Raw genomic sequence first — 17,070 nt, forward strand, 5'->3', positions numbered from 1 at the left:
TTAAAACAGAGAGGTCCTCCCCCCCCCCATTCCTCCTTAAAGCAACATGAACCATGAAAGCTGTGCTTCAGATTTGCTGGCACATGTTTTAAAAATGAATCTTGATGAATGCAAAGGAGCTTTTGAGCAGGATCTCGCTTCATTCTGATATCCCCTTTGGATATTTTAAGCCTGATCCTCATGGAAAATTCATCCAAGTCACAGAAAGAATATAATACATATATGCATTTTTAATTGTTTTTTTTAAAACAAAAACCATGCAAGCAAACACTCAAAATTTCAATTTAAAAGTAGTTTGAACTTCTAAGATGAGTTTTGCCTTAACAAGGGAGCTTATCTGAGTCCACCAAAACATAGACGATGCCAGACAAGGTAAAAAGAAAGCGATAAACTTGCTCCCCATTCAGATAAGTAGCATCCCCACCACTACCACATTGGTAGATCCCTGGGGGTATTTGATAATCCTGACCCTGGGGTTATTTGAAGGAAAGACACTTTGCAGGGTGCTTTTCTCCACCATCAGTCAATATTTTCAAAAAGAGCCGATCTCTATTGCTCACTTTCATCAGATACAGAGCTAGGGTGGGGAATAGCACTCTTAAGCCCATCGAAATCGATACAAAGTACTTCAAAGAAAATATTTGTAGGATAAGAAAGTCAATGTGAAACATGCCACTATTCCTAAATTTTAACCTGAGAACATAAAGAAGAGCCTGCTGGTTGAGTCCAATGGCCCATGTGGTTCAGCACGCTGTTCTCATAGGGGCCAACCAGATCTGCCTGTGGGAAACATGAAAGCAGGATTCGAATACAAAGCACCCTCATTTCCAGCAAGTAGTATTTAGAAACATTACTGCCTCCTACAAGGGGTGCCAACTTGAACAAAATATTGTGGAGAGCCCAAGTAAGCCCTGCCCTGTATAATCGATCACATGACACAATGCACAGACACCATTTGAATGGCAATGTCCATCAGCTTTGGGGGCCCCCAGCCCCCTCAAATATTTTATTGGGGGGTGAAGACCCTTCAGTCTCTAGGAGTTGGCTCCTGTGCTTCCAACTGCAAAGGCAGATCATAGCCAACGTGGCTAGAAGCCTCCTTATATTCTTATGACTAAGAAGATGCTCACAAAACAATTGAGAAGCCCTGGGAGCCGCCATTTTGGAATTGGTGCCTTACCTCGTAATATTTGCCGTCGGAATAGCAGCCACAGTTGTGAGGTAGGATGCAGCTCTTGCCGTTGAGGACGTAGCCTGCATCACACTGGCATCCTTCGACGCAATAATGGTTGCAGTCACTTTTCAGCCGGATGGCAGCGCAGCGGGGCTGGCACACGCTCACACAACTCTCATAGTGGCTGTTGGGAGGGCAGCTGACCGCTGGAAAAAAAGAGGAAAAGCTTCTTAACACGGCAACACACCCCTGCCTGATGGCCAAACTTCAATGTTCCCTTCTTGCCTTCGAGAGCGCATGCACACCAGAAGGCCCAGTATGACCAAGGGCCTGAGAAGAAGAAGAAGAAGAAGAAGAAGAAGAAGAAGAGTCTGGATTTGATATCCCGCTTTATCACTACCCAAAGGAGTCTCAAAGCGGCTAACATTCTCCTTCCCCTTCCTCCCCCACAACAAACACTCTGTGAGGTGAGTGGGGCTGAGAGACTTCAGAGAAGTGTGACTAGCCCAAGGTCACCCTGCAGCTGCATGTGGAGGAGCGGAGACATGAACCTGGTTCCCCAGATTACGAATCTACCGCTCTTAACCACTACACCACACTGGCGTTTTGTAATTCCCAGAGATGCATTGCCTCTGTCCTTGAAACCAAGTGGGAGAAGCAGCGGGCCCACCCCCCTTGCTCAGCACTATTGCCCCCAACAAGGAACCTGAAATATGGGGAGGGGGGAATTGCCACCATCTTCCTCATGCTCCCTCTAAAATTCAGTGCTGCAGTTGCCACCAAGGAAAAGACTAAGCCAAAAGGAGTGCTTCCTTTTCTCCCTCTCCAACTGATGAAGACAATACTTATTGAGAGACAAGAAAAGGGAAGGAGATCTACATGGCATGTTGCTCCAGACACTTTACGGTCAAACGACGAGAAAGAGACGCAAGCATAGGCTGATAATAGGCACAGATGCGTTGAGAAAAGGTTCTGCAGGGCCTAGAGGTAAGTGACTTCCAGGCCGAGGGCATCAAAGCAGTCTAGCCCTAGGAGGCTTGGCCGCTGACTTTCGACCACCACCAGTCGGAGCAGGCCCGAAAAATCCTTGAAGGCGATCCGGAACCGGCCAATGCCTACCATGGGAATGTCATTTCCCTTGTAGTCTCTCAGGTGTACACGGTGAGAGTCGAGTTGCCTTTTGGACACTCTGGGTACCAGTCTTTTGATGGCGCTCCAAGACACGATGGACAGGGGAGACCTGGTGTCGATCTCCATGTCACATGGAGCTCCTTCAATGAGCACCGTGATGTTCAGCTTGTGTCACGTAGGCGAGTTGGTTTGGCCCATCATGGTTCCAGACGGGCAGCGGCAGTTGGTGAGAGCGAAACAGCTTTCCTTGGCAGACTGGAGTGAAGACTTGGACTTGCGAGTCAGTGAAGAGGGGGTGTCAGACGGAGCCAATCGGCAGACCTTAGCGATGTGGCCCCTTCTGGAACACGTCCGACAGATGGCGTCTCTGAATCGACACTTGGCACGGGAATGGTTGCCTCCTCAGCTGGCACATTCTGGTTGGCCCTTGGACTTCTGTTGGAACTTCCTGTGCTCCCACTTTGTCTGGTGCACGTCATCGTCTTCACTGGAGGATGCCTCATCACTGCTGGCCTCTTCGTGATGCACTGGAACTGGCTTCCTAGCAAGACGTGGGCTGCTGGCCTTGCGGATCTCCTGGGCGGAGTGTTCAGCAGCTTCCGAGGCCACAGTCTCCTCAATGGCTTTCTGCAGCGTGAGGTCTGGCTTGGCGAGGAGACGCCGTTGCAGATGGATGTCCCGGACCCCACAGACAATTCGATCCATCAGGGCATCGTCTAAGTCTCGGAACTCGCAGTGCATTGCAGCCTGTCGCAGGGCAGTGGTGTAGTTGTTGATTGACTCCCCCTCTGCCTGGTTCCGGTGGTAAAACGCATGGCGGGCAGCAATCTTGGACGGCTTTGGCGCGTAGTGGTTGCGGAGCTTCTCTTGGATCGTGTCCCATGGTGTTGCCTGGACTGCTTCAGGCACAACCAATGCTCGGGCTGTCTCAAACACCTCAGGCCCACAGAGGCTGAGGAATAGGCCCCGCTTCCGTTCCTTTGATACTGCTGTCAGCTTGTTGGCTTGGAGGTAGCAGTTGAACTGAGCGAGGTAGAAGTCCTATGATTCAGAGGCTGGCGCAAACGGTGGTAGAGGCACAAGTGAAGCCATGATTCTGCCGGTGTGAAGGGCGATGGATGGAACACAGTGCTCTAGCCAGAACAGTCACCTCTGAATTGGTTCTGTTCAGTGATTTCGCTCAGTGATTTCGCTCAGTGATTCAGCTCAGTGATTCAGCTCAGTTCAGAGGATGGCCGCATCTGGCTGTGCTCTGATGTCCATCGATCCCATCCTTGTCGCCAGTGTTAAGTTGTGGGCGAACATATCAGACGACACAGCGATTCTTCCAAATCAGCTCTTTATTTGTAAGCTGGAACTGAACTGAACTGAGGAGCTCAGTCAGCCTGCTTATATAGAGCTCCACTAGAATGCAACAGTAACCATTTTCTGTAACTAGCCAATCACTGAACGTCACTTTCGATCCTTCATTTGCATAACTATCTACAGTATCCCCCTGCTGGCCCAGGGTGAGAACTTCAGTACATAACAGCCTGGGTAGGCTTTTTGTCTGACCTTCTGTACTGAGGAGAGGCAGTCTTAACATGGAGCAGCCACCTAATACCTAAATGGGAACTGTAATGAAGAAGGCTCTATTCTGAACACAAGAAAATCTGGAGATCTGAAGAGAGACAGTATATTATTCAGAGTTGTGAAACCAGCAGGAGCAAAGGAAAAGCACCCGGTGCGGGGGGTCAGGCGGAGTCAACCACCCACAGGGGCAGGGCAAACCGCCCGAACAGCGCACGCACGCCACCACTACGTGCAGTGCATGCATGGCGCTGCTACGTACGATGCATGCGCAGCAGCACCGATACTGCCAGCGCTGCTCGAGCGCCGTACAGATGGCGGTAGGATCCTCTGCTTGCAGCTGCAGTGGCAGCGGAGGGATCCTCCACTCGCAGCTGCAGAGTTGGCAGCACGGTCCTCCGCTCGTGGTGGAGGGATCCTCCAGATCCTCCACATGTGGCTGTGCCAGTGCGATGACAGTGGCTCGTACTGCCGCGCCCGGGGGTGGCGGGGCGAGCCCCCCATAGAGTGCCTCCTTGTCACCCCCCCCCGAGAGATGGCACCCGGGGCAGACCTCCTCCCCGCCCCTTCCTCTGCCATTGGAAACCAGTACAACAGAGACACCAAGGCTGACATTGTGCAAACACCTTTCTTCAGCTCCACCGACCAACACAGGAGTCAGCAAATGGCAGTCTTGAGGCCAGATCAAGTCCTTTGAGGGCGCAGTTTGCTTCCTCTGCTATTGTCAACCTGACACAAAATGGTGGGTAACAGCAGGCCGTGGGGGGAGGAGGTTAATAATAATAATAATAATAATAATTTATTATTTGTACCCCGCCCATCTGGCTGGGTTTCCCCAGCCACTCTGGGCGGCTTCCATAGAAAACCAAAAATACACTAAAATATCACAGATTAAAAACTTCCCTAAACAGGGCTGCCTTAAGATGTCTTCTGAATGTCAGGTAGTTATTTATCGCTTTGACATCCGATGGGAGGGCGTTCCACAGGGCAGGCGCCACTACCGAGAAGGCCCTCTGCCTGGTTCCCTGTAGCTTTGCTTCTCGCAATGAGGGAACCGCCAGAAGGCCCTCGGCGCTGGACCTCAGCATCCGGGCAGAACGATGGGGGTGGAGACGCTCCTTCAGGTATACTGGGCCGAGGCCGTTTAGGGCTTTAAAGGTCAACACCAGCACTTTGAATTGTGCTCGGAAACGTACACCTGGCTGTCCCCTACTCCAGGTTGAAAAGCAAAACCAGTTCCTTATAGCCTCTGACCTAAGTGGGGCGGGGTTATTTTTTTGGTAGTGCATCAAAACTTTGATCAGAAATGACAGGAGGATTAAAAATGTGTGTGTGCGCACACCAGATTCAACCAAAGTTGGTCCATTAGAGTGCATGGCACACTACCCTACCAGCTTTAGTCTGCCCTCCACCATCTCCGACCTGCCTGATTTCTTACTTACATCCAGTTCAGGGGTTGACGCTGATGGGCAGCTGCCTCCTGCTTGAGAGTTGCTTCCACAGGAGACATTGATGGCCACCAGCTTGGAAGAGGATTAGACTAATTCATAGAGGAGAAAGTGATACATGGCTACTAGCCATGACGGCTATGCTCTGCCTCCATATTCAGAGGCAGTAATGCTCATGAAATGAAATGAGTAACGATCTAGCCTTGGCACTCTTCTTGAAGAACTCACCAAGAAGAAGGATGGGGATGAAACTAGAATGAGTTGGTTGTGCCTGCCAGTGGCTCTGGCGCCACCTACTGTTGACCTCCCTGCTCTTCTAGAGCACCTTTCTGTGCCTCTGAAAAACAACTGTATCCACCTTATGGGAGTCTGAAAAGCCAAGCTACTGCAAACATTCAAAAGATGAAAGGGCAGAATGGAGAACATCCACAAGTCCTCTGCTTCTCCTCTTCTCCCCATCTAACAGCTGCATTCAGGTCCTTGAATTTCAGGAGCAGAGCTGATTTAGGCCATCAATTTGTGAATAGAAAATGATCCAAATTTAATTTTTAAATCTTATTAGTGATGAAAATGACTTTTCAATTGATTTGCCAAACGGTCTGCCTGCCGGAGGAGCTTTGCATCTTCATTTATGAGGAGCGTAATTGAACGGTACATTGTAATCCTATTGACCACAGAGACAAGCCTCCTTAGAACAAATACGTACTCTTTCGCCCGCATGTATAAACTAATAACATTTGCATTTGACAAATGAAGAACAACTGCCACTGGGACTGGAGATTTAACCTACATCTTTCCAGAACGGGGTTTGGATGTGCAAGAAAAATACCTTTGCTTATTTAACAGTTCTTCCCTTCTAACCAGGGTGGGGGTACCTGACTCCCCTTCCACCTTGGTGAAGGCACAGGACACCTGGTGTAGGGGGTACATTGGCAGGGGACAATCTGGTAGAATGCTGCAGCTGACTGTCCTTCCTAATAATAATAATAATAATAATAATAATTTATTATTTATACCCCGCCCATCTGGGCAACTTCCAAAAAAAAATTAAAATACTGTAATACATCAAACATTAAAAGTTTCCCTAAACAGGGCTGCCTTCAGATGTCTTCTAAAAGTCTGGTAGTTGTTGTTCTATTTGACATCTGGTGGGAGGCCGTTCCACAGGGAAGGCGCCACTACCGAGAAGGCCCTCTGCCTGGTTCCCTGTAACTTGGCTTCTCGCAGTGAGGGAACCGTCAGAAGGCCCTCGGTGCTGGACCTCAGTGTCCGGGTAAAACAATGGGAGTGGAGACACTCCTTCAGATATACTGGACCGAGGCTGTTTAGGGCTTTAAAGGTCAGCACCAACACTTTGAATTGTGCTCGGAAACGTACTGGGAGCCAATGTAGGTCTTTCAAGACTGGTGTTATATGGTCTCGGCGGCCGCTCCCAGTCACCAGTCTGGCTGCCGCGTTCTGGATTAGTTGTAGTTTCCGGGTCACCTTCAAAGGTAGCCCCACGTAGAGCGCATTGCAGTAGTCCAAGCAGGAGATAACCTTATGTAGGTTTGTATTCAGTGATGAGGTTGCAGTGGGTTTAAAATTCAAAACTATTTCTTCAGTAGGGTCCCTGTCTCCAATGTCCAAGAGCCACACAGTCAACATGAACGGAGAGCTTTTTAGCCACGGGATGCTCCAAAGCAAAGCATTTAGGAACTTTGAAAACACAAGGTGCTTCAGTTTCAAGAGAATGGTGCGGAACACTCCAAATCATTTGCCCATGTGCATGCACAGAAAATACGTCTGTCTGAAAGGCAACACAGAGATATCTGCATTGATCATTGCAATGCATCTCAAATTATTATTATTGTATAATCTTAGACGGTTGTGTAATCTTAGGAGGAGTGTGGCTGTGACTATTACTAAGGGACCCAGCACTTTTGAATTTGCTACTGCACTGCTGGTTGTAGCCAACTAAGTTCCACTGAGAGCAGACCCATCAAAATTAATGATCCTACGCTAGTCATGTCTAGTAACTTCAGTGGGCCTACTCTGTAGCACAACAGGTTCGAAACAAGCAGGTCCTGTCTGGAAAAGTTTAGCATTTCTCATTACAATTAGGCAGACTGTGCTTGGCTCAGTCTAGTAAGCCACATCTGTCTCTCTCTGTTCCACGATCCCCCAGAAGCTTACGTTGGAACAGTGAATGGCAGAGGTGGTGGTTTTAGGTGCTCCCAGATCCCAGTGGCATGTCTTTTCCTGTGAAGGACCACAAACAAGACCCAGCATCCCTGGCAGAGACAATGACACTCTGCATGCAACTCACACTGAGAAGGCTGTTTCTCCCCCCTGCCACAAGTAAAGTTTCTAGGCCTTGGAGCAAGGACCACAGTGATAGCAAGTGCTTTGTAAATGTTGGATTGGAATACTCACAAAGCCCCAGTTCTTTTTAGATGAGTCAAATGCATTTATTATTTAGACAGTGCTTCAAAAGCAAAGTGAGTATATCTGACCGGTGGCATAGCATGGGGGGCTGGGGGGGGCGTTGCCCCAGGTGCATTTTTTTGGGGGTGCAATCAGGAGTGACACATTTCAGCCTGCAGGGCCAAATGCAAAACTGAATGGAGCAATTAACATGTTTTTGTTTTTTTACCTTTGTACAGCAGACCTGTTACTAAATACACCCCTCTCTATCCTCCAATGAATATCCAATGAAGCACATGTTAGTATCATTTATTGATTTGCTTGCTTGCTAATTTTATAACTTTCAGCATCATCACATTTTCATTATTATTTGTTGCTATTGCTTATTAAATTTATGTCCCACTCTTCCTCCCAAAATAGCCCAGGGGCAACAAACACACAAGTGGTGAAACATCTAAAAACAACTAAAAACAATTCTAATACAGGTGCAGACTGTATTATCAGAATTCAAGGAAACACTGCAGCCAGGCAAAAATACTCAAGGTTCTGCAAAGCAGAAGCAGTAGGATATCTGGCTGGGGAGAGACTGTGGCCTGGGAAGATCCCTGAGGGCCAGACAGAGGCTTGGAGGGCTGAACATGGCTCCAAGGCCTGAGGTTTCCCATCCCTGTGCTAAAGTCTGAAACTGGGACCTATTGCATGCACAGCTTATGGGCTCTCCCCCATTGGTGAGCTAATTTCTGGGGCAAATCTGTCCCACGTGGCACTCCAGACAATACAAGGACCACAGCTTCAGCTTTTACAGCAGCCAGATCAAGGGCAGGCTGCTAGGAGATGCCACAGCAGGTTTGCAGCAATGAATCCAAGGAATTGCCAAAGTCAAAGTGAGCTTTTGTGCTGAGTGCTTAAATATCTGTCAGATTTAGGGAGCAACCCATAATTCATCCTCTTGTGGCTGCGTTTCCTTTATGAAGCCGGTGACATGAGAGATAATCTTCCGTGACTCTGGTACACATCTCTTTCATGTTGAGGCATTTGTTGAGCTATTCTTTTCCGCTGTCTCCTCTTATCTGTGTCATTTTTATCCAATACTTTCCATTTTGTCATTAGGTGCCCTAATCGGAGTCTCTGCCTCTCTCTGGGAAACCTTGGCACAGAGAAGCTCCTTTCTTTCTTTCTTTCTTTCTTTCTTTCTTTCTTTCTTTCTTTCTTTCTTTCTTTCTTTCTTTCCATTCCTAGCAATTCACTCACTGTCTCCTTCCTGCAAACCTCAGCATCATGAAACTGTTCTCCATCTTTGATACAAGCAGAGCTCCACTTCTGAGTACCTCAGAGGGTCTCGCAAATATTAAAAACAACCACAACAACCACAACAACATGCTCTCCATTTAAAGAGCAGTCATTAAATGAGGCAAACAAAACTGAGAGGGAGGTCAGAGGCAGAACTGAGGAGATTTCAGATGTCTCCCTGAGCAGTTAATAACACTGAATCTGCTGTTGCAAAGTGGACCACAAAGTGACCTGGAACTGGGCGGAAGGATGGTTGCTACAGGCCAGCCATACTGATGAACTGTGGAACACTGCCAATCAGCTGACTCTTCAACACCCAGGGCAAAAGCCTCGTCAGGCAGCTTTGTGCATTTAAAATAAGAATCCATGCCAATGCTCAAGCTCACAGCCCTTGTGAAATCTGAGGCCTGAGAGGTGTCATTAGGGATGAGGGGAGATATCTGATTCAGCTCGCATTTAAAGGCAGACCTGCCCAATTCAGCTTTTGCAGAGCGATATGTGAATCAAAACACAGTCATCCTTTGACATTTGCATTTATACAAACCTTGCCGTGATTGTCCCCAGCCTAGTAATATACACAAACATGCATCGTCTAGGAGGGTCAACTTAGCGAGGACAGAGGACAAAATTGTACAGCACTAGGGGAAACTGCTTTGTGAAAACAATAGGAAAATGTGCACTGAAATGTGGATGAATTTTCAAAAATGGATGTAGAAATGTGGGGAACTGAATTTATGTTTTTATATGTGTTGGAAGCTGCCCAGAGCGGCTGGGGCAACCCAGCCAGATGGGTGGGGTATAAATAATAAAATTATTATAATTATTATTAAGATGGGAAATATGAGAAATAGTAAGAACCCGAAATTGACAAATCCATCATTCCCTTTGCTTAAAGTGGGGACTAGACCCCTGTACAACACCAAGCTTCGGCCAGTGAGGAGGCGGGTGACAGATAGAAGAAGAAGACAAAGAAGACGAAGAAGAAGAAGAGTTTGGATTTGATATCCCACTTTATCACTACCCGAAGGAGTCTCAAAGCGGCTAACATTCTCCTTTCCCTTCCTCCCCCACAACAAACGCTCTGTGAGGTGAGTGGGGCTGAGAGACTTCAGAGAAGTGTGACTAGCCCAAGGTCACCCAGCAGCTGCATGTGGAGGAGCGGAGATGCAAACCCGGTTCACCAGATTATGAGTCTACCGCTCTTAACCACTACACCACACTGGCTCTCAGATAGACTAGCCAGGAAGCTTCTTACCAACTGTAGCCTAGATTTTGCCCCCTATAAAAGCTTCCATGTCAAAATTTCTGACTTGCCTAGCCAACAAGACTCTTCTCTGCTGTTGTTCCCAATGACAAATCATTTCTCTGTCTGTTTTTACCTTGCCCACCCCTTCCTTTTAGCATGAAGTGAGGAACCTCTGCCTCTTCAGATGTTGCTGGACTACAACTCCCTTCATTGCTGACCATTGGCCGTGCAAGTTGGGACATCTCAAGGGCCATAGATTAGCAGGAGCTACGTCTAACAACACACAGCCAGCTATTTTTGAAGCTGTTAAAACAGGAAAGGAAATTAGGCCTAAGTGTGGTGATGAGACTCGAGATCTATACACTTGCTTACTAAGAACCAGGCCTAGTCCTAGTCAGTTTGCTTTTAGACATAGTAACATAAGAAGCGGCCTTATATCAATTCAGACTGTTTCTCCCTACACTAGGGTGCTCTATTCTGATTGGCACTGGCTCTCCAGGACCTCAGACAGAGAATCATTCCCATCACTTGCTGACTTGATCCTTTCAGCTGGAGCCAGTGTGGTTAGAGTGTCAGACTAGGACCTGGGAGACCAGGATGCAAATTCCCAGTCAGCCATGAAGTTCAGTGAGTGACCTTGAGCCAGTCACTGCCTCTCAACCTAAAATATCCCACAGGGTTGTTGTGAGATTAGTTGAGGAGGAACAGAACCAGGTACACCACCTTGAGCTCCTTGGAGAGAAAGGTGGGGTGTGAATGCAAGAAACAGATAATAAACTGGGACCTTCTGTGTACAAAATGCATGCTGTACCCCTGAGCTACGATCGCTTCCCCAAATTTACTTTAAGAAGAAAGTACCCCTTAAAAACAACAACAACCCAGAAATATCCCTGTTAAACATAGTGGAGCTACTGGAGATGGGACAAAAGGACAGTTTTCATGAACAATGTCAGAGATTAAAACAAGCTCAGCTCACAGCACAAGGTGAAGTTTCTCCAGCCGGTGACAGCAATCCCCTGGGTCTGGCAGGTGCTGGCGTAGTTCTGCAGCCAGCTGCAAGCGGTTTGCACTGCGCCACCATCGATGCAGGTGTCAAACAGGCAGTTCTTGTAGAAGAAGGTGGGGTTGACTTTGCTGTGGCACCTGGAGAAGACGCCGCTCTTGCTGGGGATCAAGCTGCACAGCTGCTGGGGCTTCCAGAAGCCTTCCACCTTACGGCAGGCAGGGCACCTGTCGCCACAGCCAACCTGGCAAAAGGGGTCCCTCTTGGCCCAACTGTGGCCAAACTCATTGATGCTAGAGACGGCAAAGCCACCAGAAGTCTGGAGGTCATCATCAGGGTTGCTGTTATATCGCCCACAGAGGCCGTACGTGTTGTTCTGGAGGCTCCGCGGGACGGTGACGGAGAGGAAGGTTTTCCAGTCATAGACGACCTTCAACCCAAAATCAGTCTCCACGACAATGTGGAAACCAAAGGCAAAGATGTTCACTTTCCCTTGTCCAAGCTTCAAGGGCAGGTAAAGGCGCTCATTGTTGATCTGCAAAGAGATGCAGTGAAGTTAGCTAGAGACTAGGACAACTGGCGTCACACCACTCTCATTCTGCAATAGTAAGCAAATAACCATTTAGTGTGGCAGCACCCACACTTTGGAACTCCCTGCCTATTGACATGAGGCAAGCGCCTTCCCTTCCCTTTTTGGCACCCACTAAAAACATTTTTGCTTAGCCTAGAATGTTGCATAGAATGTTGACTTGTTTTAATCCAATGTTTAGCTTATCATTGCTTTTCATCTCTTTTTTGAACATTATAAATTGTTGTTTTTAAACTGTTTTCTTGTTTTTGTTTGCAATACATTTTGTAAACCACTTTAAGATTTCACTACAACCAAGTGGTATATAAATCTTGCAAAATAAATAAATAACTAGCTTTGGGAGGTGGGTTTCAAAGAAAGATGTACTGACGCAGATAACCCGGTCTTCACTCAAGTTGTGGAAATTGTTGTGTAGCTTTGGGCCAGTCACTATTTCTCTGTCCAACTTGCTCACAGGGTTGTCATCAAGTTAAAACTCTGCTCTGAGCTCATTGGAAGAAAGAGAATAGAACACCAGAGCCATGAAAAATTGAGTGAAAAGGGGCACATCTATCTAGCAGTTGAGAAGCACCACGCACTAGTTTATAATAGTGAAACACACAGGCCACAATCCAGCTCAAAGTTGGGTTCACTGAAACCCATTGAAATCAAGGTGGAGTGTGTCTACAGGTTCATAATAAACCCTCCAGGCCATCTGACAAATGGGGCGATTATGGTACACCAATATTTACAGTCTGCAACTGTAACAGTACATGTGCCAAATATTTGGTCTGAGTAACCTCCACCCACTTTTGACTCACAAAAACCCAACAGATCATGTGTTCATGTACAGATGGAGAGGGAGCTATGGGCAGCCATCTCATCTGAGATGGTTCTGACCTCTTCTCAGCAAGAATCCACAAGGACTGGCAGCCGGGGTTTCAGGACCTTGGCTAGCTCCAAGCGCACAACTTTCTCCAGTGAAAGTTGGGCCTTGATTGAGGCCTTATAAGAGCCTCCCTCTAGTTCACTCCTTCCAAAGCTCCACCCACCCTGCCTGAGGAGTGTGACCCTTTAAAGGGACAAGCCTTTGACTGGAGGGTGGGGGCTGCTTCTTCCTTCTGTGGCTTCTTGCCTAATCCACTCTCTCATCCTTTGGGCAGCCTTAGCTCCTTGGAGGAACCAGGCATAGGAGAAGCTGTCTGGTAGTTACCAGTTTAGATTTGCAGGTTTGTAACCGTCAGTCTCAGATTTGGTATCTGGAACCTGGTTGTGTTCCTAAGCCAGCAGAATAGCAGCTCCAGACTGGTTATCGTTGGACTAAAACCTGGGACACCAAGGTTCAAATCTTCACTCGGCCCTAAAACTCTCTGGGTAAACTTGGGCCAGTCACTGCTCCTTAGCCTAGCCTACCTCACAGGATTGTTGTGGGGATTAAATGTGAAGGAAGCAAACCATGTACACCACATTGAGTTCCTTGGAGGAAAAGGTGGGATATAAATTCAACCAATCAATTAGCCTTATCTATCATCTGAGGCCAAGTCCATGATAGGGACTTGTCTCTATGGAGACATTGTAATGTCCCATTACTGAGCAGTGCCGGCCCTACTGGTAGGCAAGCTGAATCAGTCCGTTTAGGTAGCAAATTCTGGATGCCGTTAGGGGGAAGAACGTTGCCAAATATTTCTCTTACTGTTGTCTTTTTACCATCACTCAGAGCAACATTTATATTTCCTGCCTCAGGCATGAAACAACTGTTTCCAGCTGACTCTGTGACTGAGAGTCACTGAATAGCCAACTTCATCCTGACCACGATGCTAAAAGAGGTTGAATTCAAATTTTCATTTCAGTCTTTTGGGATTCCTGTTTAACACTTCTGTGGATTCTCTGCTATTTAAAAGAGAACAAGCCAACAACATTCTGCTCCCGGGAGGACTGAGCCCAGACATGTAAAAACAGTGACAGAAGAGTTTCATCCATGACAGTGTTTTCCTCCTTCAACTGTACAAGGAAAAAAATAATACATGAAGCTACCCTTGACAACCCAATATGCAAAGGAAACAATATTTAACAATGCATTTAAGCCCTATTGGTTTCCACAACACTTAAACATATCTAGTTCCTTCTGGTTTGCAGTCACTGCAAAGTTATATCCTGGAAATAAAGGCTATCAATGACTACTAGGCATGATGACAAGGTTCTCTCGCCACTGTTGGAGGCAGTATGCCTCTGAATGCCAATTGATGGGATCCAGGGATAGATTTACTATGAAAATGACAAAAATTAAGCTTCAGGGACACTAATCCCAGAGGGGCTCCAGAAGTGACTTTAATCCGCATTGCTTAAAAAATTGGGTCTGGTAAACCCAGTTTCATCATTCTGTGATGCATCATGCATGTATATAACATTTCTCTAATTTTCATCCCCCAAACTATAAGGCATAGGAAATTTTGATTCACTTTATTTACTTTGACATGGGATATAATCCAGTATAGCAATTTTGATCAAAATATGAATGTTCATGTGTGTGCGTGCACGCTGATTGTTGTGGAACAACCCAATTGAAGAAGATAGCAGTGGCTACCCAGACCTTGTTGCTGGTTATGAAGGGGCCCCCATAACAGTTCAAGCTTCAGGGCCCCATAAATGTAGGTTTGCTAGTCCTGGGATCAGACCAATGGCCCATCCAGTCCAGCATCCTGTTTGCACAGCGGCCAACCAGATGCCTGTGGAAAACCTGCAAGCAGGACCCAAGCACAAGAGCACCCTACCATCTTGTGGTTTCAAGCAAGCATTACTGCTCCTCAGAGACAGGAGGACAGGAGTTGACAGTCATCTTTCAGGAGTTGCGAGAGCAGCCTTTCTCAACCTGTGGGTCCCCAGTTGTTGTTGAACTACAACTCCCATCATCCCTGAGCTCTGGCCTTGCTACCCAGGGCTGATGGGAGTTGTAGTCCAACAATATCTGGGGACCCACAGGTTGAGAACCACTGTGCTAGAGGATGCCAGTCCCTCAAAGGCGGTTCTGTCCTTCTCTCCCCAGAAGAATTAGCCATGAATTTACATCTCCATCCACATATTCTCTTTCCGCTCCCTTGCCCAACGTCCTCAACCCCTTGAAGCATTTGTCATCTCCCCATCATAAATGGAGAGCTGCTTGGCTCTCAGGTACAATGTAACCCCAGTTCAATATCTAATGGAAGTTAAAACCCAAAGGTTTCACTGTCGGTGGCTGAATTTGTATCAGTAGCAGTGAGAACAAGAGAAAAACTCACCACCTAAAACTGGAAGGGGCTAACCTGAGATTGTTGTGGTTTCTATGTTCTACTTTTCCATCTGCTTTGTTCTGACATTTGTATGTATTGCATGCTTTCTCAATTCTGGTTGACAGACTGTAATAAATCGATTCAGTGTCGCTGCGTTAACTCACCAGCACGGTGTGCTTGTAGGCCCGGTGGATGATGATGTTGTAACTGAAGACCTCCACTTCCACCTGCTTCACCCACAAGGCCAGGGAAGGATCCCGATCCTCATTCTTGGCAGTGACCGTAAACTCGGGGAAGGTTTCCAACCTCTCTGACCTCTGCCGGGAGATGGTGGTGCAGAGGACCAGGGGGCAGCTGCTCTGAAAATCGAAAGCAAACCCATCAAAGGTCAAGTAATGGCCGTAGCCGGAGACGATGCAGGAGGCGTCAGTGCGAGCCTGGCAGTAATAAAGGCCGCTCTCCTCCATGCAGTACTCATCCTCTTTGCAGGGGATGTTCTCGCAGTGCACGCTGTTGTCGGAGCCGTTGCAGTAGCAGAAATACTGGCAGTCAATGTCCATCCAGAAGGACTGGTTGGTGGAGAGCTGGTGGCCTTCAAAGCTGCAGCCGCACTCGGTCCTGGGAATGCAGTGGGTGCCCCGGAGGGCAAAGCCATCGTCACATTGACAGCCCTCCGTGCAGGTGTCCAGGCAGATGGGACCCATCCCTAGGCTTTCGCAGGACTCCGAACAGGTCATGCACTCCTCAAAGTGGCTGTTCTCCGGGCAGGTGAGAGCTGGAGCAAGACAAAAAAGGGGAAAGCACAAGTTCAGCTGGCTGCCAGCCACTTTCTCTCGAAGTCCTGCCATGCTGTGCCTCAACATAAACTTTATTTGCATTAGCCAACGGCTGTAGCGACATAAAACAAGCAATATATACAATTAAAAAACAACAACAATGGATAAAAAGGACCATCAAATGACCAAGACCATTGTTCAAATAGCAGCCCTTAATGTGAGGGCGATCTGGCTGCGACATCTGCCTCGACATTGTAGCATGGCTCAGGGTAGAAAAGCAATGAAAAACTCAGGAGATAGGAGTTAGTTCCGATCCTGAATTACCTTCCCGGATTCCACACCTAAGGGCTTACCTACTCTTACCTTTTGCCCCTCTCTTTCCAGTCACAGGTCCATGCTTAAAAGTTCCTTGTCTGAGCATTTCTGTTTTCATCCCGGAGCTTTTCCTGTGAAAACCTGCCACTCAGTGCACAATCGGAGCAAACATCAATTCAGGTTGTGTTTCCCCCAGATTGCTGTTTGCTCCAATTGAACTTTAAAGAGCAGGTTTTTGCAAGGAAAGCTCTGGGGCAAAAATTAAATTAAGATAAGTGTTCAGACACAGAGCCTGTAAAGAGCAGAGGAAAGGTAAGTTTGGATAAACCCTTAGTCTTGTCCGGGTCTAGACAGGACTGTGTGTTTTGCACCTATCTGCAAGGAAATCCTGTAATGAGCATAGGTGTCAATGTCCTTAGAATCCCAAATTGCTGTTTAAATTGGGGGGAAAGCTACATTCTAGTCCTTATGCTTTTGAAAAGAAGCCTGGAAATGCATGCAGGCAAGGTTAATTCCTGAAAAAACATAAACAAAAAGTCAGCACAGGATTAAAAATTCAACAAGCCGAGCACACTCCGGTCTGCAACTGTCAAAGATATCAGGGTGAGGTTTAAAACCATTCTGCTTTTCTGGGAGCTCATAATCACAGGCTCCAGACCAGGGCTATTCATCCCTCTCTCCTTTTTTGAGCAGAAGGATATGGGCTGTCAGGTCTAACTAAGGCCAATCACTCTGGGCTCAGTCTTGCCCAGCCCCTCCCTTATACAATCCTAGCAATCAGGGTTGATCAATTGTTTGCTCAAGTGCTTTGTAGTATAAATGCCCTGGATGTGTCATGTGCATTCCCATTTTCAAACTAAGCAAGAAAGGTGCATACA

The 17,070-nt window shown here is 47.3% G+C and overlaps 2 protein-coding genes across 3 annotated transcripts in view; both read right to left on the reverse strand.

Annotated features, from left to right (window-relative positions):
• Nucleotides 1-17,070, reverse strand: part of TECTA (tectorin alpha) — an 86,907-nt gene that overhangs the window by 24,455 nt on the left and 45,382 nt on the right. For both annotated transcript variants that reach the window (XR_014542065.1, XM_083588258.1), the window contains exons 10-12: nt 15,266-15,876; nt 11,241-11,802; nt 1,181-1,380 (exon numbers count right to left, since the gene is read on the reverse strand). Coding sequence is in view for 1 of the 2 variants with exons in the window: in XM_083588258.1 (XP_083444384.1) it covers nt 1,181-1,380; nt 11,241-11,802; nt 15,266-15,876 (1,373 nt within the window). In the remaining variant the exon portion in view is untranslated. The remainder of the gene's footprint in view (nt 1-1,180; nt 1,381-11,240; nt 11,803-15,265; nt 15,877-17,070) is intronic.
• On the reverse strand, nt 2,491-4,378 carry LOC310750867 (uncharacterized protein; the record flags this gene model as incomplete). Its single annotated transcript, XM_083589277.1, has 3 exons — nt 2,491-2,572; nt 2,766-3,346; nt 4,187-4,378. The coding sequence occupies 3 exons, from the start codon at nt 4,376-4,378 to the stop codon at nt 2,503-2,505; spliced, it is 843 nt and encodes a 280-aa protein (XP_083445403.1). The 3' UTR covers nt 2,491-2,502.

The sequence above is a fragment of the Podarcis filfolensis genome (assembly GCF_964270895.1).
Source record: "Podarcis filfolensis genome assembly, chromosome: 15".
Taxonomy (NCBI): domain Eukaryota; kingdom Metazoa; phylum Chordata; class Lepidosauria; order Squamata; family Lacertidae; genus Podarcis; species Podarcis filfolensis.